This window comes from Cylas formicarius, unplaced genomic scaffold (assembly GCF_029955315.1).
Source record: "Cylas formicarius isolate icCylForm1 unplaced genomic scaffold, icCylForm1.1 PGA_scaffold_6__28_contigs__length_40554024, whole genome shotgun sequence".
NCBI lineage: Eukaryota > Metazoa > Arthropoda > Insecta > Coleoptera > Brentidae > Cylas > Cylas formicarius.
In genome coordinates this window covers 27,897,631-27,921,279 of record NW_026844347.1, presented here as the reverse complement: position 1 = coordinate 27,921,279, position 23,649 = coordinate 27,897,631, and the positions used below count along the sequence as shown (strand labels likewise).

Genomic DNA, 23,649 nt, shown 5'->3' with positions numbered 1-23,649 from the left:
ATCAACCATCAATATAGTATGTATCGAATAATTTTGAATGATACAACAAAAAGTGAGAGTACGCCCGGTTTACGCAACAGAATTGGTAAAATAAATTGAAGATATGTTATTTTTACTTGAAATTCATAATTATATTTAACACCTTTGTTAAGCAGTTCTTAGACAATGAGAGTTTTAATTCAGAGTAATAAAAAAAACATTAAATATTTAATTACAAATGTAAATACAAGAAGACGCTCACTGTTATAAATAGTAACCAATTTTTAGAATGTTGAAAAACTACTCACTGGACTTCTCAGTTATTATAATTACGCAAAAATAATTACGAAAATATTCGTAAAAAAATTAAACAAAAACCAAATATTAATATTTTTAGCTTCCGGCACATAACTACGTATTGTATATCACAACTCAGAAATTTGGCTAGACTGGTCGTATTTAAGTTTAAACGAGTTTTTGCAATTGCGATTGTGGGCATACAGCGTGACACCTTGTGTGTCCGCTAGCAGTTCCACAATATTGTTCGCCTGATAATAGATTTCACACCTATTACTTAGTTGATTTTCAAAACTTGAAACAGTTCGATAAGGAAAAAGTAGTTCTCGCCGCGTTTCAAAAATTGCCTTCTAACGAAACCGATTTTCTTTCCAGAGTTGAAAATCGCACCAAGATGTGACGCATAGCATCTCCAACCACAGCAGCAGGTCGCATCTGCACGATGATAGTGAAGGCTATGGAGTCAAATTCGGCCACTCAGACGGCCGCTCCTTCGGTGATAACCGGCCTATTTCAAAATATTACCAATCAAAACCAGAGCAATGTAACGACATTGGAGAATCCTCATCCGCACTGGACCGATCTCCTACTCCTGATCGTCAAGGGTTTTATATTCTCTTCCATAATAGTCGGCGCCGTATTAGGTAACGCTTTGGTGATCATAAGTGTTCATCGGCATCGGAAATTGAGAGTGATCACGAATTACTATGTGGTGAGTTTGGCGATGGCGGACATGTTGGTAGCATTGTGCGCGATGACGTTCAACGCGAGTGTAGAATTGACTGGCGGATGGAAATTCGGTCCTTTTATGTGTGACGTGTGGAACAGCCTGGACGTTTATTTCTCGACCGCTAGTATCTGGCACTTGTGCTGCATAAGTGTAGACAGGTATTACGCTATAGTCAGACCTCTGGAATATCCCATCACTATGACTCACAAAACCGTGTCCATCATGTTAGCAAACGTTTGGATATTACCCGCGCTCATAAGCTTTATGCCAATCTTCCTCGGATGGTATACGACCGACGAACATTTGGACTACGTGGAAACAAACCCGGACGAATGTATGTTTGTTGTAAATAGGTATTACGCGGTAATATCTAGTTCGATAAGTTTCTGGGTGCCGGGAGTCGTGATGATCACCATGTATTACCGAATCTACAAGGAAGCAATCAGACAACGAAAGGCCTTATCGCGAACGTCTTCGAATATAATTCTGAATTCCATTCATCAGCACCGTACGTCTTACCGCGAACGTTATAGCGATCGTTATAATGACAGGTATAGTGATCAGTATTTACATCCGGACTCGGAACTTACGGTCGCACAGATAAACGGTGGTAGAAGTGCAAGTTCCGGTTCGGCGGTTTCGTACGGTACCACCAGTACCGAATTCAATACAGCGATGAACGCGAGAGACAACAGCAAAGCTGCGACTGAACTCAACTTAAACGGTGAGTAGGCAAAAATTTACTTTAAATGAGATTAATTACCAGGGGTATGCTGCAGACCGAAGAGCACACGCTCGTAATTCCTTTTGTGCTTGTAAACCCTTGAAAAATCCCTCTATACTGTAAACCATAAATCCCTCGATTAAATTGTAACAGGTAATCAACATGTCATCATGAGTCCAAATTTTGCTTTCGTTACTTCGCGCATAATGGCATCCGGAAGGCCACAATGCAGCTCTGGCTTATGATAGAAATAAACGGCAAAAGGAACATTACAGTAGTAGTTTAATGGAGGTAAACAAAATCAGATCAACTGAATCTAAACTCTTTTTATATTATCACAATGCGGGCGGATCTTAATACGAATGGATGAATTTTTCAGTTCGTCAGGTCAGTGTGCATATCTTATTGGTTACATCGGACACAAGGTTAAAGCAATCGACAAAACACGTAGAAGTGAGCTGACTCTTTTGGTTAGAAATGATATTGAAACTGAAGTCATCGAAACTGCTTAGTTTGATCAACATTTTTCGAACATTGATTTTCTAATTTGTAAGTGCCACTCTACAATATAATTCGTTAATTATGGCAATATTGTACATACCATCTTCCGTAGCCATTGCTATGTAGCATTTTTAGAAGCAGTTCAGCTTGGGTGACTGTAATGCTCGGGAATATGTTAACCATAACGACAATGATCAAAAAACTTGTATTATCAATCGCATGCTAGATCATTAAACAATACAATTCTGTGTTAAATGACAGGGAAAAGCTTCTTAATTTAGTAGTATCCAATCCACAATGTTGTATCCCTCAATTTTTTCAATAGTGCGTATCTTCCACCGGATCCTAGTCCTAATAAAATAGTAAAAGTTTCAACGAAATAAAAAAATAAAAAGATCTCAGGGCCTGATGGAATTCCATCTTTTTGGTTAAAGATTGTATTAGTGCTGGCTCTAAACATTTACTGGTGATATTTAATCTACTGCTTTCTTCTGAAATTTGTCACCAATATTAGAAGGAATGAAGAGTTTGTCCTATTTTTAAAAGTGATGAAAAAAGTCATGTAAGTATATGTAATGTCGAGGGTATAAACAATGATCAAAAAACTTGTATTATCAATCGCATGCTAGATCATTAAACAATACAATTCTGTGCTAAATGACAGGAAAAAGCTTCTTGATTTAGTGGTATCCAATCCACAATGTTGTACCTCTCAATTTTTTCAATAGTGCGTATCTTCCACCGGATCCTAGTCCTAATAAAATAGTAAAAGTTTCAACGAAATAAAAAAATAAAATGATCTCAGGGCCTGATGGAATTCTATCTTTTTGGTTAAAGATTGTATTAGTGCTGGCTCTAAACATTTACTGGTGATATTTAATCTACTGCTTTCTTCTGAAATTTATCACCGATATTAGAAGGAATGAAGAGTTTGTCCTATTTTTAAAAGTGATAAAAAAAGTCATGTAAGTATATGTAATGTTGAGGGTATAAAAAGTCACTTTATGATGTTTATTCCCCTGATAAGGATTTAATTTCATATTATACAAATGGAGAAAATAGTTCAATCCCACGTACTTTTTTTTTTACCCCTGTAACTGAAACTGATGTATTGCCGATAATTAAGACTATTAAGACTAAGGCAGCAGGTTGCGATGGTATTTGCAATTGCAATTTATGCTTATGCTTAAAATATTCAATTTTCCCGGATCAGTGAAAAAAGGCACTCGTCAGACCGTTACCAAAAATTGCAAACGACCTTAGATAATATTCGCCCTGTCAGTATTTTACCAACCTTTTCAAAAATCTTGGAAAAGGTTATATGTGAGCAGATGCAGTTTCACTTAGATAATAACAAGATTATCCTCGTTACTCAATATATATATATATATATAGGATATAAAGCTGAACATAACCCTTTTAGACTATACGAAAGTGTTTGATACCCTTAATCATCAAATTTTTATTTCAATGTAAATTTTTTTTGGTTTGTCAGACGACTCAATTAATCTTTTAGCATCATACCAACAACACCGATCTCAAGCGGTAACATATAATGGTGTATGTTCTTCATTCTTAAATGTTAATAAAGGTGTACCTCAGCGATCTATTTTTGGACTGCCTTTCTTTATTGTAAATGGCTCTCGTTTTAAAAAAATTCTGTTGTCAAGTTGTCATCATTATTATGCAGACGATACACAAATTTAACTTTCTTTTTTTCCCGGTGAAGCTAAGCAAGCCGTTGGAGCCCTAAACTATGATTTGAACATAGTTTATGAGATGTCCACTAAGCATTGTTTACAATTAAATGCTAGCAAATCCGCAGTACTCATTTTTGGCCGAAAGGGTGAGATTTTCATTGGGTGACCAAAATCCATATTTAATGTTAAATTTTATATATCAAAATCATGAATCATTAAGCAGAAAGCATAGAACAATGCTGTGTGGGTCTCTGGTTTTGTCTCAACTAAGTTACGGGGATGCAGTGTATGGCCCTTGTTTAAACTATTTTGATAAACGCCGAATTCAAAAGCTTTAAAACTCATGTCTCAGGTTGATTTTTGGGATCCGAAAATTCGACACACACTCAAAAAGTTAATTGGCTAAATATGAAAAATAGAATATTTCTTCATTCTGCCGTTCTATATTCAAAAATACTAAGTAGAAAGTCCCCTCCATACCTTTTCAATAAAATAAGCTATCGCTGTGACGTACATAATTTTATAAGTTACAACTTATAACATGGAAATTCATGTACTTTTTTCTTCTCCCCTTTATCGGGTTAGATAGAATAGCATACTAATCTTTAGTAGACTGAATCACGCCTTTTTGCCAAAATGTTATGTTGTTATTGTTATATTGTATATAATTGAAATAAAGACCTTTATTATTATTATTATTATTATTATTAATAGATCAATAATATTTTTATGCAATTTTTCAAAAATATTTGGACGATATTTCATTTGACCGTATTTTCAACTCGGTAAAGAACATTATCTCACCAAATCAGCATAAATTTTATGACTTCTGATCTACGGTTACTAATTTAGTGCAGTTTACAGAGTATACAACAAGAGTACTAGATAATCAAGGACAGGTAGATGTCATATATACCGATTTTAGTAAAACTTTTGACAAAATTAGTCACGCTGCTGATGGTGCTGTAATGTTTCTTAGAAATAATGCGAGTGGCAGGACACAATAGGTGTACTATAGTGAATATGAATCTGATAAATACGTCACGAAATCGGGGGTGCCGCAGGGTTCTGATTTAGGAGCGCTCTTGTTTCTGATATTTATTGATGATGTTGTTTCAGTTTTGAGCAATACTCAAACTCTATTTATTTGCGGATGATTTAAAAATGTATTCCTTAAATTCCTGTACGTTACTTTGCAGAGTGCAGTGGATTACTGATTTTTCATCTCGAATTTCAAACGTCATTCTCGAGCTTCTTACTAAACGTAATTATGCGTAATTGTAAATCTTATATAAACGCGTCACTTGCGTGGAATACGATCTACTCTTGTCATTGCTGGGCGGTTGATGGTTTACAGAAAATACCGTTGAAATACCTAGTGTTCAAAGCTGATGGCCTATATTCATAAAATTCCCCTGTAATGGGGAAATTGTAAATGTAATAATTTGTCAAATATATGTGATATATTTAACTGTAGACTGAATGAATTGAGAAGCATATCTTTGAGGTAGCTTTGCATAACCTCAATATTGACTGCGAACTGTCTTAATTGTGTACCAAAGGACATATCCATGTTTTTTAATTGAGGTAATTATTTTTGTTTTGATATTTCTATATATTGATCTGTAAATGGATTGTTTTCTGTTGAGCAATAAAGCCATTATTATTAATGACTTTGTGTTCGAATAGAGTTTAAAGCATAGTTCCACGATTACAAATAATCGACAAACTGGCTACAACGGAATATGTGTTAGTGAATCTCGAATTTAGTTACGTGGACTACAATAAAATCCCTTAAATTTAGTGGTACAAATAACAAATAATATATAATGTATATATTAAAATCAACAAAACTGCTATAAATGAATGATGAATGTATTATAATATGTGCTATCCACCCATCGACAACTTTTGTATTCTCAGTAGAGTTAGAAACGCTAATATTGTTGTGTAACTATACACAATGACACATTTGAATGGAGAACAATGAAAAAAAGGAAAAAATATGAAGATTTTTCGAAATGAAAAGTGAAGTATGATTTTTTGAGACTGAAACTCATTGTGTCTACGACATTCTGTTGAAAAATTGTAAAAATTAATTTATATTGGGTTTAATAATCTAATATAACCCTTAACTAATACTAAAACTAATTTGAACCTATAGGGAATATATTCGTCTTTATTCTTTAATATAGATTATATTTACTACATGAGAATATTGTCTTTTAAAATTATTTATAAACAATTTTTTTTATGTTGAATATTTCAACTATGTTCAAAATTCTCCTGGACTAATGGTATTTTTTTAATTGTTTAATTTGTAAAACAAAGTTAGCACAATCCTCATTGCTATTTTCTTGAAATTTATACCAGTGTGTCAGTGGTCTCTGACATTTATAAGATGTTCAGTGTAAAAAAAGCAAGTTGCCATCCATTCTCGATGTAACAGGAGTGCCGCCATTTTGACAATATTCTATTAATTTCCAATTTTTATAGTTATTGTTTTCGAGGACAAATCGACAAGTTTGTGTTGGGATATCCCATTGGGACAGGATGCTCATGGAGAGGTTAATTTGAAGACTTCCTTTGGTTCGTTTTCCGGATACATCTAAGAGGCGGATCCACTGCGGTGCCACCCTGTATATTTTTTCGGAAAATAGAACGTAATCAGCCATAATTTCGTGTAGGTAATTATTTTATCGTATTGACTCGGCTGTATGCATACACGTACCTATCAATCCAACTTCCGCGTCTGCGAACCTAATTCGGCCAATTAATGTTGACTTTGGTGCCTTAATTAGCGTCAGCCAATCAAGTTTTCGATGCCCGGGCAAAAAGAAAACCCGAACGTTCCGGAAGGACATTACCGCCATAAAAATTAACCTTCCGAAAGCGAAGTAGTGATGCGGAAAAGTACGTGAATAGTCGCTTATTGATTTTATATTCCTAAGAGCCACACGCGTTGCGAATAATAATTCTCAGGCACTGTCTTCCCCGATGTCGTTGTCTGCGTTAGGTGCAGCGCCTAGCACTTATTAAGCGGATTATTAATTAATGAAATTTCCCGACAAAGCGAATGCGATAACTTAAAGAGGGGATAATATTCGCCTCTATAGAAAATGTGCGGAAAGGTTCCTTTGGTTGTGTTGTCAAAGATTCAGCTATTGAAAATCTCGTACCGACAAACTTGGCTATTCAGAATTCTTCTACTGTAGGGAGACAATAAAATATATTTTATTAAGTTGTTTTTTTGGTATGGTGTTTCTAAAGTTTTATTTTAAGTAAAGTAAAGTAATTAAAGTATAATAAAATATTTATATTTTATATTGCTAATTGCTCATATATGTAACATTAAACGCAGCAAAAAGGGTAACCGCCTGCAATGATTGTTTCATTTTTCTTTCCATTCTTATACCACAGTTTGTTGAGAGTTGCGAGAAAGAGGGATTTGGACTGTTTTTTTCATTTTCATTGAAATAATTATTTTTTCTAACCTCGCGGTATTGGTAATTATCGATGTTTCCAAATAAATCTTTTTCTGCAAAAAACACAATTTTGTAATTATGCAGAATTTCGGATAGGAAACAATGACTGATGTTATGGTCAGGAAATATTAATATTAATAGTAATATCTCAAAAGACGTAATACTATAATATATATTTAAAATTTTCCTCAGAAATGAAAAATGCAATAATACATCTTGGTGCCCTTTAAGTTGTCTATTCTCCCATGTTTCATTTTTGGCGTTGTGGAAAAAATACTCTGGACCTTGGACCAATGCCATTTTCTTGAAGCGAACGGAACACGACCAGACGAAGATAGTCTGGATTTTTCGAAAGCACTGGTTAGGTTGGATTTTGAGCAGCTTCGATAGTTGATTTTTTATTAGTTATTTTTTGGTTGATCTGGCTGGTAGCGGATCGTTGGCTTCCCTTAAATAATCTAGGAGAAGTCTAGTCCTATATTGCCTAACTCGGCATTTAAGGGATTTTCGACATTAAAAGCATGTAAAAAGGAGAGACATCAGTTTCAAAAGGTGTCAATTTGATTTAACCATTTTCCCACAGATTTGCATTAGCGTTCGATAAAGTATGCTCTTTTTATCACCGTAAAATGTATTGTTTAATATATTCTGAAAAAATCTATCCGCTTATAAAACTACTACAAAATTTTATATGTTGCTCCAAAAAAGTCTCTGCGGATGTTTTGTTTTACTCTGCTTAATAAGACAATATTTGGTTAAAAAAACAAAAAATAGAAAGCTCCTTTTTCTTTAACACTCAATATTTCGACAATTTGACAATTTATTTGTTGAATTCTTCAGGAGTGAACTAAAATTTAATGAAAGCAACAGGTCAAACTATATAACAGACAATTAAAACAATCGTATATCTCACGATTGACTTGACTTGTTTACCGAAACCCGTTTGAGGACAACATTTTCATTATTATTTATTTAATTATTTTCTTTAAATTATAATAATATAAATCAGTACAAATGAAGGAATTAAAGTAATTTATATTATCAATTTGTCTAATGCTATGTGGCTTTTGAAATATCAATCAAATCAATTTTTTTTTATTATTAAAAAAACTAGTTTTACTTCCTTAATTCCAATTCCAAGTGAAGTCCATTCTGTGGCCGAAGCACTATCTCAGTATATTCCTGAAGGGTTTCTGGATCTTCTAAACACTTAACTTTAAATTTTCTCAGAATTGCTGCTAATATGGTCTTGCTGTTTCTTGTTCCAAATTTTTGGCCTAAAAAACAGGAGTTAACGTGATTCTAGGCGCGTATAGTGTTTTTCTCTATTCGTAAATAAACGATCTCAAACAAAACCAATATCCATCACGTGCGAAAAACTGGACTGCTGACTGAATAAATAAACTACATAAACTATAAACTTTCATATAATAGCAAAATAAATCCTTGAAAAAAAAGATAGGGTATTTGTAAGTGTGGATATCTCTGTGAGTCTTTTAGAAAGATAATAGGATAGCAGCAACTTCATCGGTGTATAATGTATTCACTCCAATGATAAATTTAGAAAATTTCGAGTATCCGCCTTTATTACATAGTCCGCCAATCTTAGCTTCAAGAAATTTTTCTTCGTAAGGGGGTTTGCTGCCGACTTGTAACCACGATTCAACGATTGTTAGGAAAATCAATTGTTAACAAACACAAATTATCTAATTTTAGTATTCAGTAGCTCTATAAAACTCCAAAAAATTCTTTTTTCTGCTCCTTTCTGTAAACACCTAATTAAACACCGATCTAGGGTGCGGAAAACGTCACTTTACCACGTGGGCCGTCGATAAAAGTTCTCATGAGCAAAAATTACTCCTAAACGATTGTAAGACAGCACAAAAGTGAAAGGTGTAAGTGTTACAAAGGTAACGAATTTTCTAGGAGAAACATCTTCTCCAAGTTTACGTTTCCAAAGTTTAAAAAACGATATTTTTTCAATTGAACTAATTTTTTTTATACAAATCGAGCGCCAATAATAACTAGCGGCGTAGTTATATTGTGAATCGAAGGTACGGTGACATTCTAGCTATAGTTCGACCTAAATCATGGTGTATGAAGTATCAGAACTTTCACTCCAGTAGTGCACCTGACTTCTATAAACTAATACTATCTCAGTTTTGTGCCAGATACTTTCAGTATCGTCTTAACTCAGAATAATTGATATGGTAATTCGGAAAAACGGTTGTGAAAATGATACCCGATATATAACGGTGCATATTTGCGAAACCATTTATGGACATTAAAACCTAATTACTTTTACCCCAAAAGGTAAATACATAAATTTTAAACTTTTACGCAATAAATCTGCAGCCCCCTGGCCAAAAGCGCGACTAAGTAGCTTAACAAACTTGTTATATATATCGCAACGCGTGGCTGACATTTATTATTTTAAACCCCGTGGTAAGCTGTGAAATCTTTCTCTTTTAGGGGTTTCGCTTACCTTTAGATTTTCCACTCCCCGTTCCCGGATTAAATTTGATATCTTATGCGCAGTTTCGAACACGAATAATATCGCTGACGAATCTTTTCATTTCTCGTTAATTGTTCCGCTCGCCGGTTCTGTTTTATACCAATTTAACAATTATTTTCAAGTTCCGATAGCAGCTGAAATATAGTAATCACTCCAACGTCTGTTCTATTGAGTCGTAAGATTTGTTATTCAAATTGTTTAATAAAGAAGGACGGGTAAGAATAATTTAAAACCGGCAATATGATACACACAACATTTTCAATAAATTTATTTCTTTTTCAGTGTGGACAATTCAATGAATTCCTACCACACTCATTTTTATTAGCCTTACTTAGTACTTTTGTTACTTTTTTACTGCGGACAAGCTGATATTACCCTTAAAAACACCCATTACAGCCTTTGTGTGGAGGTATGAAACGGTCGATTCTTTTTTCTACTCCCGTCTGTAAAATACCTAATTACAAACCGATCTAGCGTGCGGGAAGCGTCATTTTGCACAAGTTAGTTTCGCTTCCCACGGTTCCGAGCCACTTCGGACATTGCCGGGATTTTACTGCGCGAGTTTGGGAGCAATCGGATGTTCTCGGAGAAGTTTCCCACGCTTTGAAATTTGAAGTTTTTTCATTCTGACGGTAATGTCAGTGAATGTATTTGTGTTGTTTTGCGAAAATTTACCCAAGAAATAACGGTCGTAGAAACAGTATAGTATGAAACACGTTCGGTAAACTTTGGAAGTCACTCGTTTATTAAACACTCGCCTCGCTGTGCTCCGCTCGTGTCAAATAAACTCGTGAGTCAAATGCCGTTCACCGCACTTTTTTTATAATATACTATTACCGCACGTTATACATAATAAACTATTATAGAATTTACTGAAATAGTCAAAATATTAAACTGACAAAACAAGTTATTGTGCAAGATGACCCAAAGGTTTTTTTAATCCAAAAAGTTTATAAAACTGCCAAAAAAATATTTGCAGGGCCATTTAACAGATATCAGGCAGCTTGATTTTAAAAACGACGTTTTCCGACAATTTCTAAAAATATCCAAAATATCTGTAACAAATTTCATAAAATGGACCTTCAAACTGTCCTCAATTTACTTATGAATTGTAATATAAATTTATTGTTTTTGGAGTTTCTGACCGATAGACGTTTGTGGCCCAACAATCCTTAAATGACAAAGAGTGACAAAGACAAAAATTGATAAAAACACATTTAGCGATAATGTTTTTCGAAAACTCGTACATCGAAAAAGCTTTTAGTAATTGTTCGCTGAGTGCGGTATCTGGTTCTATAATTTATAATTATTATTTTCACAAAAGTGAATCGTTAACCTTGCTTTGGTCTAATTTACAACGCCATGTTTCATTAAAATAAAATGTGTTGTTGATATTATTACTACCTCAATAACAAGTTTGAATTCATAAATTGGAATAGGTGTGGTATGTCTCACAACATATTGTTTAGTCTTTTGACGGAAATTATCGAAATAATCTTCGGAAAGCAATAAATAAAACACCTGACCAGTCGATATAGAAAAGAGTTACAGACAGTACTGCATTTTTAGAGCTCTCAACCGAAATAATATTAGGAGTTACATTTTCTGTTCTCACATTTGACTTTACTTGGTATCACAAATGTTATATGGGATCGAATATACAATGATGTAGGGGAAGACGTAAAACAGTATGCTCTATCTGTTCAGCTAAACTATCACATATAATTCAACAAATTTCAAAAGTTTGCCTTTTGCGTACCCGATTTGAAAAGAAACATTTAATAACAAATGTTCTTGGCTTTCAGTTTTTGTGCTACTATTTTCTACTTCCTTCTATAAAATACCCAGTTATTCACCGACCTAGCGTGCAGAAACTGTTATTTTACGATGTCAGTTTCGTTTCCCACAGATCCGAGTCACTTCGTATATTTTCGGAGATTTTACCGCACGGCTAGAATCTTAACGTGTGTTAATTCTGACGGTCATGTCAGTGAATGTATTGTTTTGCAAAAATATTCCCAAAAACTATCGGTCGAGGAAAAAGGTGCATAAAATACTATTAAAACGGGAATTACGAAACAATATCGATCGATATCGATACATCGATCATTAATTTTTTATCTAGACGAACATTACACTCTGAATGTATTACGCAAATTTAGTGCCAATAAGAAACTCAGATTATTTTGGAGTCTACATTACCAATGCAATTTCGCGAACCAGCGCTGAATGGCGCGAATGCATAAGGGTGTCTTTTAGAGGCAGCGTCGGGTAGAAAGCGGTCAGGATCAAAACGGTCTGGATCTGGCCAATAATCGGGATCGTGGTGCAATTTATATAGTGACAGCAGAAGACTTACATCTGCTGGTATACGTTGTCCATCTAAAAGCATTTATTTTTTGATTAATTTGTAAAAATAATGTAAAATCATACCGATTACAATATCTTTATCCAAAACTCTAGCAACACCAGGAACGAACGTAAACTTTCTTAAGGTTTCTTTGATGACTCTGTCTAAGTATTCCATCTCCGCAATATCCTGTGGGGTAATAGACCTGTCTTCACCGTTGAATATGTTGTCTAGCTCTTCTTGTACTTTAGCCTGAAATGTTGCCAGAACAAAGCCAATTGAAATTCATTTCGCAAAATGGTTATGTTTACCTGAATATCCATGTAATTTCCTAAAGCCAGAAGCGTATACATTACTGTAGAGGCAGTAGTATCTTGACCCTTAAAAGTATAAATTAGAGAAAATTTGGAATTGAAACGATATGGAGACATTTTTTCCCCCGATATAGAAACGATATATAAAAATTTTTGTTTGCTTTTAAAATTAAAACTAAAAACTTTTTGAAATTAAAACAGCATGATGTATTGTAAATTCTCACAATAAATTAGATACGTTAAAGACCCCTCAAGTTTTTTTTTTTAATTTTAAGACCTTGTGCTGCGAAATGTTCGTGGAACTATGCGGTTGAAATTGTACGCATGCAACTCACAGTAAACATAAAAGTGTTCACTTCATCGGCAATTTCTTTATCCGTAAATTTGTTTTCTTGTTCATTGACCAGCAGAATATCCAAAAACGTTAGCTTCTCTTTTCTGCCAAGTTCATCGACGTTTTGTTCAGTTCCATGTTTCTGAAATTTCTTTCGGCGATCGGATACTATCTAAAAACAGGTGGTCAGCTATCCCAATAACACCAGTACACCCATTTCTGTTATGATTTTTAATGACATAATGTTAAGTAATGAAATCAGCAACTTTGCCAGTATTAATTGATTGATTAATTGCCGGTATTTATTACAGTGAGGTTGGAATATGAGTATGATAACCAACTTACCTTATACGTGGTTTCCTGAATTGTTTTCAAATATTTGTAATATCTTTTTCCATCGTTGCTACAGTTGAAAATTATGTCAATAGCGTAGAATGGATTGCTTTCTCGAATAGCCACTATTTCACACAACCTTGGCAACAAAAATTATCAACAATCCTGTTTTTCTCTCCCATTTTTGAGCAATAAATAAATGATAAACAACATTTGATAAAACATCCTTGCCAATAAAGAACTTAAAAAAATGGAATGAAGAAAAATCCAATATTAATGATATACGAATTGTTCAGTCATTATTTAAACATAGCTTTCTCATTGTCGCTTTGCAGTTTGTAGATGATTAAGTCATTAATTTAATAACTAATTAATAATTCGATTAAATGCAAATTGAGACCCAAAATTTACCACATGAATTAATTGGAATCAATTCGAAAACGTATGAGACTTCATGGTTTGAATTTTTAAAGTTGAAATAACATTAGCATCCTTTTCCAATATACTTACGTACCCAAAAATAGCATTGGCATAATCAGAAGTTGGATCTTTTAGGGAATTGAATTTGACACCCATGGCAGTTTCTAAAAAGCAATTATTTATAATAAAGAATGGCCCCTTATATTTTTCTTTTGGAAGTAGATCTAACGAAACTTTCTCACCTGAGATAATATCTAACGCGCATCTGGTAAAATATGGACTGGCGTCAAAATGTCCTGCATTAACTTTTTCTTTAAATATTTCCACTAATTCTCTAGCTTTTTCAGAAAATATTTCCGAATACTTATCCAAAATTTTAAAGTGGAAGGCGGGAGTCAAAAGTCTCCTGTGTTCTTTCCATTTCTCACCTTAAATTGAAATAATTTCTCCATACTCAATTCCTTTATACAGGAATTTCCATAACTTTTCCGCAATAGCGGCAGCTACCAAAAGTCAGAATAAGAAGATTTGTTGGTTAATGTTAAAAGGATGCACAGTGTTTCGAAATAATTTTGAATAACATGTTTTACACGGGACACTAATTAGAGTAGCGATGATTTTCAAAATACTCTACGACTTCATCGAAATTTAGGAACCCACCTGCGGCAGTAATTAATCCTCCCCCTAACCATGGCATCAAGTACTGGTATGTCATTCCCTTGTTTATATTGACATGACTTTTAAATATGATCTGAAAACAATATGGTAAAAGATATGCATTTCATTCTATACCGTGTATAAAGTAAATTCAACAAAACATAACTAATTATGTTAATTTTGATCTGTTTACTTCAAAATAGTATTTGTAATTTGAAGACTTGGAGTTCTTTGATTAATTCATCAGTCAAAAAATATAAAACTCACCTCAAGATGTTCAGGCTTTGAAAGTTGGATCATGGGTTTAAATCCTATCCACATTCGCATCACACGAGGGTACTCTTGATACCATTTTTTAATTAGGTTCCATCTTTCTGTAAATACGATTACTTACATTGATGTCTAGATTAGCATCAAATGAAACTGTATGCAACTAATTATGTTATTAAAATGTTGGTGTTGAATTATAGGCCAAGTTAAAGTTAAAATTCAAGTAAAGTGAGGTAAATAGTAAATCCCTAATTCACCTTCTCTTGACGTCATAACTAATTCCAAGCTAGTCCCAATTAGAGGATACCATCTCGGACCAGGAAATGCATCCACAGCTTTCGCCAACTCCTTTCGCTTTTTGTAAAATTTCCAAACGGGAAAACATACTGCCACAGTGAGCAAAATTACCGCCAAGGCAATCCAAACGTCTGATATAAGTAAATGCATACTCGATTTTTCTTTAGCACTGAGTTTGAAACCATTATTTTGATTAGGTACCGAAGGTTTTCCAGTGTAATTAAATTGTTTATTTCACTGGTCAGACAATTACGCGCGTTAAATAATTTGCTGCATCTTTATATATGTATACATACGATGTCATTAGAAAGAGAATCTATTTTTTGTGTTTTACATGTTAAATTGTGATCTCAACATTTAGCGTTAGTTTTAGTTTTACAACGGAAAACCTCTTACGCCCGTTAGATAATGTAAACAAAAAATTTTTAAAACTAATAATAAAGAATAATCACTGCAAATTAAGAAAAGCGCATCACGCAGAATCAGAAGAGGATGTACTTTAAACTACTTTTCGTTGTCGCGGAGTGAGATAAGACTCCGTCGTCATTCAATCGCTGGCACGGCCACTAATCCATTCGCCAAGACAGGCCCCAGCATCCTATCTATAACGAAAAACGCCACTCCTCCGCCCGCCCCTACAAGTACTCCCTTATCTACCCCGGAGGACCGCGCCGGAAATGGTCGCGATCAGGCCTCCTCCTCCAGTGCCACCAGTTCGGCTACCACTGTCCAAGCGCCTACAAGCCAGCCTTCATCAGGCGGGTGGAATGACAAACCTTCAACGTCGTCCCCCACCCCTTCCCCCAAATGCTTATACCACGACTCCCACTCAACTATCGTACCCCCAATCCGACCATCGATTCTCTCAGGGCATGACCGGCTAGATGTCCTGGAGATACCCGACAGCCCTGCCTCTGTCTTTGGTAGCCAGCCATCGGGACACGGCCCCATCTCGGGCTGGTCTACCTCGGTACCTACCTACCACATCAAAGGGGGCTCCGATATTGAGGATTGCAAAGTCTATACTGGTGACAAGTAAAAGGTCGCGAGGCGACTCGGACGACGAGGCGCCCTCGACACTCGCGAAGAAAAAGGTCTCTTTCAGGTGGGACTCCCCAAGAGCGCCAGCTCCATCAGCGAGTAGAAGGCTTAAGTCAACCTTAGAGGCCACCGCGTCCGCCAGCACGGCGACTCTCTCAACCCCCCCTGGCCACGTTGAGGCCATGGACGTTCTCCATGAGTCGCCCTCGGTCAATATAGAAGGATTCCCGTTAATTCGAGAGTATTTGTCGGGACTACTTCTCCAGCCGCTGACAGAGACTTAATCAGGAAAGCCCTTACGGTGGACGCCGCAGAATTTACGATGTCTATTGACAACTGGCTGTCCGCCAATTTTAAAATGAGGGCTCAAGCAAACATACGGGGTCGCACAAATGAGGAGATCATCCCGACGCGTACCAGCCCCCCCCCCTCACGTGGGCAGAAACCGGTGAGGCACTACGGCCAAACTACGCCTGGCCGGGATCCTATGGCGGCAAATTACAAAAAAGCTCAGGATCTATATCTGAAGAGTCGCCCTGCCTTGGCTGAAGCGATTCTATCTGATAGGGGGCTGGAAGCGGTCGGTGACATACCAACCGTCGAGGCTGTCGAGGGGCTGTACGGGGGGATTCTGGGGTCGGAGTCTCCCCCTGACGACCACGCCTACGAGCCCAAGCCTTGCGTCCGAAACATCCTTGACGCCACGATTACGCCCGAGGAAGTAGGGAGACTGAAAACAAACTGGTCACCCTTCGCCCAAGGACCAGACGGCATCACAGTGATGTCAGTAAAGAATAAACCTGACTTAAATCTGGCCATATTATTCAACTCCCTCCTCCTGCGAAATATCATCCCCGCCGCATGGAGGGCCTCAAGGACGGTCCTTGTCCCCAAAGAGGGTGATAGGAAGGACCCAACCCACTGGATGCCAATAACGATTAGTTCCACTCTACAGCGCCTCCTCCATCGTGTATTGGCGGACAGACTAAAGAGGGCCACGAAATTACACGCAAGCCGGCGTGGCTTCGTGAATGTGGATGGCACATTAGCCAATTCACTAATCCTGGGGCACTACATCGCCCAAAGGACAGACACCCGGAAACCATTCAACATTCTGTCCCTGGACATCAGGAAGGCGTTCGATACAGTGTCCCACCACTCCATCCGCCGGGCCCTAGATGCGAACTGTATTCCGACCGCATACTTCGAATTAATAATGGGCGGCCTAACTGGCTCCAACACCTCGATCAAAGTTGGGGCCAAACAAACCAAAAAAATACAAATAACGAGAGGTGTTAAACAGGGCGATCCCCTGAGTCCATTACTATTTAATATGGTTTTGGAAGAACTTATTTGGACACTCTCCACCAGAGGAAACATAGGTGGATCGCTTGACACTAACGGCGACGTCAAGTGTCCAATAATGGCGTTCGCCGACGACCTCATTATTCTGGAGGACGACGAGTCCAGATTGCCACTCTTACTGGTTGAAGTTAACAGAAAAGTATTACGGACTCTAGCTTGCACTGTCCTGAAGATACAAGGTCAGAATTTTTTAAAACTGCTTTCAATTTAACTTTTAAAAAAGATGTCGGATAAAAGTGTCGTTTTAATAGATAAATCAAGTTTTCATAGCTGCCTGCTTCAAAAAGCATCCCATTCATCAAGCACAAACACTGGAAGTCAAAAATATTTGTTATAAAATGTTATTTATTTTCAAATCGTATACGCAAAAGGCTAACTTTTGAAATTTGTTGAATTATACTTGATAGTTTAGCTGAACACATAGAGCATACTGTTTTAACTATTCCTTTATATCATTGTATATTTGTCCTCATATAATATTTGTGATATCAAGTAAAATCAAATGTGAAAGCAGGAAATGTCACTCCTATTTAAAGCCCGAGTGATAAATTTAATTAAAAATGTAATTAATATTATTTCGGTTCAGAGCTGTAAAAATGTCCATTGTAACTAATCTCGTCTTGAAAAACTAGAAATTTTAAATAAGTATTATCGAATATTTTGATTAGTAATAATTCGATTTTATTAAACCTAAGTAACATCCGCTTCTTTATATTTTTAAAACACCTTTAAAAATTGTCCCTCTTTCCTATACGGACTGGTCAGGTGTTTTATTGCTGTCCGAAGACTATTCGATAATTTTCGTCAAAAGACTAGACGATATGTTTTGAGACATACCATACCTACTCCAATTCATGAATTCAAACTTCAAACACATCAGAATTAATGAAATATGGCGTTGTAAATTAGAGCAACAGCAAGGTTAACGATTCACTTTTGTGAAAACAATAATTATAAATTATAGAACCAGATACCTCACTTAGCAGACAATTGCTAAAAGCTTCCTCAATGTATGAGTTTTTATAAATTTTTGTATTTGGCACTTGGGTAATATATAAATTTAAGGATTGTTGCGCCACAAACATTTATCGGTCAAAATCTCCAAAACCAATAATTTTTTTAGTGATTGTCGAAAAACATCGTTTTATAAATAAAGATTTTTTTCCCAAGAATTGTTTTTTTAGTTTGAAAATCGCGATTAATGGTATATTATGCAACGACACTTTAGTCACGAGTTTGTTTTGGCTCGAGCGTAGCGAATGTTTAATAAGCGACTGTCTTATGAGATTTATAAACTTGTTGCACTTTTTTGCAAAAGAGCACAAGTGCATTCGCTGAGTAACGTAATGAATGCGGAAATTTCAGTACTAATGGAAATACTATCAGTGTTTTAAATTTATATAGAAAACATTTAGCAATGTTTTTGAATCAAGATTTTCTTTTTTTTTTTCTATTAGTATTCTGGTATAAAGTGATTGTATCCATCCAGTAATTTTATTATTATTCTGTTTATTTATTATTGTTAAAGTAGTAATATTTTTCGGCAGCTTTATTAATTTTTTTGGCTTTGGGTGGTCTTGCAAAATAACTTGTTTCGTTAGTTTGATATTTTGGCAAGGATCATTTCTTTCAGTTAATTTTGTAATAGCGGAGCGCAGCGTTAGTGTTTGAGTACATTTTTGCAAAACAACACGAATATATTCACCGACACGAGCGTCACAATTAACAAATGTCAAAATTCAAGGCGTGCGGTAAAATCTCCGAAAACAGGCGATTACCCCCAAACCCATGTTGTAATATCCCGGAAATGTCCGCGGGACAAGAAACTCACGAGGCAAAGTGACGCTTTCCGCAAGCGAGATCAGTGTATAATTAGGTATTTTATATACCTCCCCACAAAGGCTGTGATTGGTGTTTTTAAGGGTAATGTCAGCTTGTCCAAAGTAAAAAAATACAAAAAAGTATTAACTAAGGCCAATAACGGTACATCGCCGAACGAAAATGAGTGTGGCGGGAATCGAATTGTCCAGACTGAAAAAGAAATAAATTTATTACCCGTCCTTCCTTATTAACCAATTTGAATAACAAATCTTGCGACTCAATAGACGTTGGGCAATTAAAAATTGAAATCCGTTTTTCCGAATTACCATATCAATTATTCTGGGTTAAGACGATATTGAAAGTACCTGACACGAGACTAAGCTAGTATTAGTTTATACAAGTCGAGTGAAAGTTCTCATACTTCATATACCACGTTGTATGTTGAACTCTAGCTAGAATATCACCGTACCTTCGATTTATGCCATAACTACGCCGCTAGTTATGGCATAAGCCTTGATTTACATAAAATTAATACTACGCAAAAAGTGTACAAAAACTATCATTTTTTTAAACTTCGAAAACGTAAACTTGGAGAAGATGTTTCTCCAAGAAAATGAATTATCTTTCTTCCTAAACACTTACACCATGTATATATATATATATATATATATATATATATATATATATATATATATATATATATATATATATATATATATATATATATATATATATATATATATATATATATATATATGACGATGAAATAAAACTTTAGGAGTAATTTTGCCCCATGAGAACTTTTATCCAGAAAGTCAAAAAGTACAAAAATTGTTAATTTTCAGGCAGAGTGACAGAAAACTAATTTGTTAAGGTTTGTATTGCGACTATAATCACACTTTAATTTTAAATTTAATTTTGAATTTTTGAATTTTAAATATACTTTTTTTACTTTATTTCGCTAGTAAGTTAATTTTTGCTTTAATCCCATGAAATTATTGCTATTTCTGAGAATGTTTCTACTAGGTATACCAGAGAAATAATATTAATGAAATCGTATTAACAACAAGAGAAAATACGGATATATCCGAAAATTTGGAGTTTAAATCTGAACAGAATTCGCAATATTGGAGACGGGTATCAATTAAAATACCACATGGCATCGAACCCTTCCTATTAAGTACGGTAGTTAGTAACGTGCATTCTTGCGTAGGAAAATGATGGTCTAGCGATGTAAAATATTTACTATAAAAAGTAGCAATATCTCTTATATTTTGTCTTGGTGCACTGCAGAATATTTCCATTTTTCGATCCATCGTCACTTTCTAATTATCCCTGTGTACCATTTCCCTGGACCTGTATTTAGCGTTTTTCGAAAAATTAGTGACTAGGATACTGTGGGCTATAAAATTTATGATTTTAGCGTTAGACATTAAAGTGATTTCATTTTTTTTAAGCAGAGCCCTAAAATAACTTGCCCAATTATGTACTGATCAGCCCTACGCTACTTTGGTTAGGGGTTTGGAAGCAATCGGATGTTTTTGGTAGATCTGTGCCACTGATAGTATTTTGACGTTTGTCAGTTCTAATGGAATGTATGTACCTAAAAATTGATGGTTGCGGAAACAATATAGAACAGAACAGAATTTTATTGGACTACGTTTGTAGGACAATTGAAGCGGGTCTCAAAACAAAGCAATAATCACACGAGATATTAGAGATGACACAGTTTATAACCGTACCTTAAATGTTATTCCACACACAGTGGTCCAGAAGATAAAAATTACGGGATTTTAATTATGAAGATTTGTAGTGGATGATAGGTTATCTTTAGCAAGAACACTGGATAAACTTCTCAGTTATTCGTTGTTTAGCACTCGCTCCGCTCATGACTAGTGCGACGTTTATGAAACTTCTTGAATAATATATTATTATAGGTAGCTGATTAGGATCGCGAAATTAAAGCCAGTTTAACGAGTAATCAACAATTCTAAAAAATAGCTTAAATTTTTATTCTACAATTAGAAGAGTCGTTTAAGTATAGAGCCTACAATCGACCAGCCAGTTTGGGAAACACTGGTTTAGATCTGTATTAAAAAATATGAGCCCCACAAACTTATATCCGCTAAATATCTCAATCGCATATAATGTTGTTTTTACTTAGTTTAGTTTTGGTTAGTTCTCCTTTGGTTTTGCTTTTGCTAAGTGTACTTTTCGGAGAGATGGACTTTTTATATGTATGTATTTGATTGGCTATAATTTTAAATCAGTATATTTATTATTATTATTATTGTGATTATTATTATTTCATTTTAGGTTAATAACAATTATTAGAAAATATTATAAACCCTATTAAAATTTACAATAAATATTATTAATTTTTAAGTTAAGTTAATTCACCAGTCAAAGTATGACAACAGAATTTCTCAGTTTTTGCAAAAAGAATGTTTTCTTTGCAGGGCACGTTACAATTATTATTGCCTGTTCCAGCCAAAACAAAATCGCGCGTTTTATTAAATTTATATCTTGCGGTTATAGCTGAGCTCGTCGGTTTCGGCAGCAATAATTTGATCCGGAACATTTTTCGGTTTTCTTTTTGTGGATAATTTAACCGAACACGGCATCTGTTGGCGAGGCGTTGGGAAATATATATTTTCGTTCAATGCGGAGGGAACGTGTTCTGCGAGTGGGATTTGTTATTTTAATCATGTCGGTTTGCTGAATTTGTAAGAAGCGTTTTGCAAAAAGAAGCGAAGAATGGAAGCTCGGCGCCAAGCCACCGAGAAATAAATAAATACCTAAACAGTTCGTTTTTACATATCGCGAACTCAAGTAAAACATTTCGTAACGGTAAGAAACGAATATAAATATTGCGGAAGTTTAAAGCGCTGGGGGCATACACATATATTTTGAAAAAGTTGGGCTGAATCCATACATAAATAGGTAAATATGCAATATAAAAGTGAATTACAAGGTTCTGTATTTCTTTATTTCGAAAAACATTCGAAACCATGAAGAGGGCACCAGTTTTTGAAAATTCAATTTCTATTTAGATTTCATAGTTGTCTAATAAAAATAGTACAAAATAAAGGGGGTGCCCGTAAGGGCAAACGAAGCGAAAAGCAGATGGAATAACCCCAGAAATTTCGAAAAAAGACATCTATTGTTAAATCGGGCAATCAGAAATGAGAGAATTATTTTTGACATTTTTCTTGTATTACCCATAGTTAGTAAACTTAGGGTCGTTAAAAAGAGTGAATGGTTGGCTATTGCTCACATTACTACCAGATGAATAAATGAAATAAATTGATAAAGGGATAAGATAGTTACACAAGGCCCCACCAACCCTCTGAAAATCGCATCTTAATACCTGTGTTCTCACCTAAAACATCAATAAGTCAACTTATTATGTAATTATCTTTTCCAGTTTTGAAATATTTAGTGTTACACTTATTTTGGATTATATATTATTCAAATTCAAATGTGATTGTCAGGTGTTTCGCGAAAAAATCAACAAATTTTTCTCTGAAAAGGACAGGGAATGAGGCGACAAAGCTTACACTAACTACCGATATGTCCAGATTTCGGAAGGACGTTTTTGAAAACATTTATTTCAACACAAAGCGGAATAGTTTTATTTAAACTAGCTTATAGAAAGTTTGGAATAATTAAGAGCACTTTTACAATATGCCGAGCGAATATATAACTAGTTTCCCCTTTTTATTTGATATTATTACTTATTTATTCATAAAAATTAGATTTGGGGTATTTATGTGCGTTTAGGATACGGTTGTGATATGAATATTTTTTCCCGCTGATGAGAACGTCGATAAATATTGCGAAATTTGGTTTGAAAAATATGGGAAATTAAATAAAATTCCCTTTTTTCTTTCGTAAAAAGAGGAAACGATTAAGAACTTTGAATACAGATAGCATGAGCATGAGAAAGCATTGCCAACTTTGAAGAAATGCGGCCGAGCATTAAGTAAATCTATTTTAGGTAACAAATTGTAAGAACTCCGTTTCAAACTATTCAAGAAATGTGAAATTATCATTTAACTAGTTTATCTACGCAACATGTATCTTTTCATAATTACGCTGACGATTACCGACTGCTTTACTCTTTATAGAGTTTAAAACTGACCAAAACTAACCAAAACTGAGGCTGTATTCAGTACTCCTGTGGACTATCTGGGAATGAAATTTATGGTCTGTGATAGACTCATGCAAGTTGGGATTTTTTTAACGATATGAGATAATATCAGTACCATCAGTCACACTTAAATCATCGGCAAGCTTAAATTTTTAACATCTTGCTTACAAAACACTAAAAATCAATTAACTGGCGTATTTATCTAAAAAATGTGTATTTTTTAGATAGTTAAATAGCGCCAATCAAAGAAAAGAACCGCTTCCACTTTTACCTCTACATAATACCACATTATTCCAAGGGTCTCATTTCATATATAACTCCTGAATTAATCATCAAATGACCAGTAGACTTATCCTTCCTCAA

At 35.0% G+C, this 23,649-nt stretch overlaps 2 protein-coding genes across 3 annotated transcripts in view; one reads left to right on the top strand and one right to left on the bottom strand.

Moving 5' to 3' along the window:
- The window catches only part of LOC132703288 (octopamine receptor beta-3R-like), a 305,268-nt gene that overhangs the window by 155,371 nt on the left and 126,248 nt on the right, over positions 1 to 23,649 (top strand). For both annotated transcript variants that reach the window (XM_060672445.1, XM_060672444.1), the window contains one exon: positions 652 to 1,730. In XM_060672445.1, the coding sequence (XP_060528428.1) occupies positions 719 to 1,730 (1,012 nt within the window). In that variant the 5' untranslated portion in view covers positions 652 to 718. The remainder of the gene's footprint in view (positions 1 to 651; positions 1,731 to 23,649) is intronic.
- On the bottom strand, positions 8,377 to 15,091 carry LOC132703786 (cytochrome P450 4C1-like). The gene is made up of 11 exons (XM_060673258.1): positions 14,867 to 15,091; positions 14,607 to 14,713; positions 14,343 to 14,433; positions 13,925 to 14,110; positions 13,777 to 13,846; positions 13,275 to 13,401; positions 12,931 to 13,101; positions 12,593 to 12,661; positions 12,365 to 12,533; positions 12,134 to 12,313; positions 8,377 to 8,693 (listed from the first exon to the last, which is right to left on the bottom strand). Exons 1-11 carry the CDS (start codon positions 15,054 to 15,056, stop codon positions 8,533 to 8,535), a joined length of 1,521 nt encoding a protein of 506 aa, XP_060529241.1. The 5' UTR covers positions 15,057 to 15,091; the 3' UTR covers positions 8,377 to 8,532.

Bases quoted from the DNA above. Each gene is read 5' to 3' on its own strand.
- LOC132703786 (XM_060673258.1), bottom strand. From the start codon at position 15,056: ATGCATTTACTTATATCAGACGTTTGGATTGCCTTGGCGGTAATTTTG. The intron at 12,662-12,930 runs GTGAGTTGCATG...TATACTTTTAAG, and splicing joins TGAACACTTTTATGTTTACT to GGTCAAGATACTACTGCCTC. The intron at 12,314-12,364 runs GTATGATTTTAC...AAATGCTTTTAG, and splicing joins GGATAAAGATATTGTAATCG to ATGGACAACGTATACCAGCA.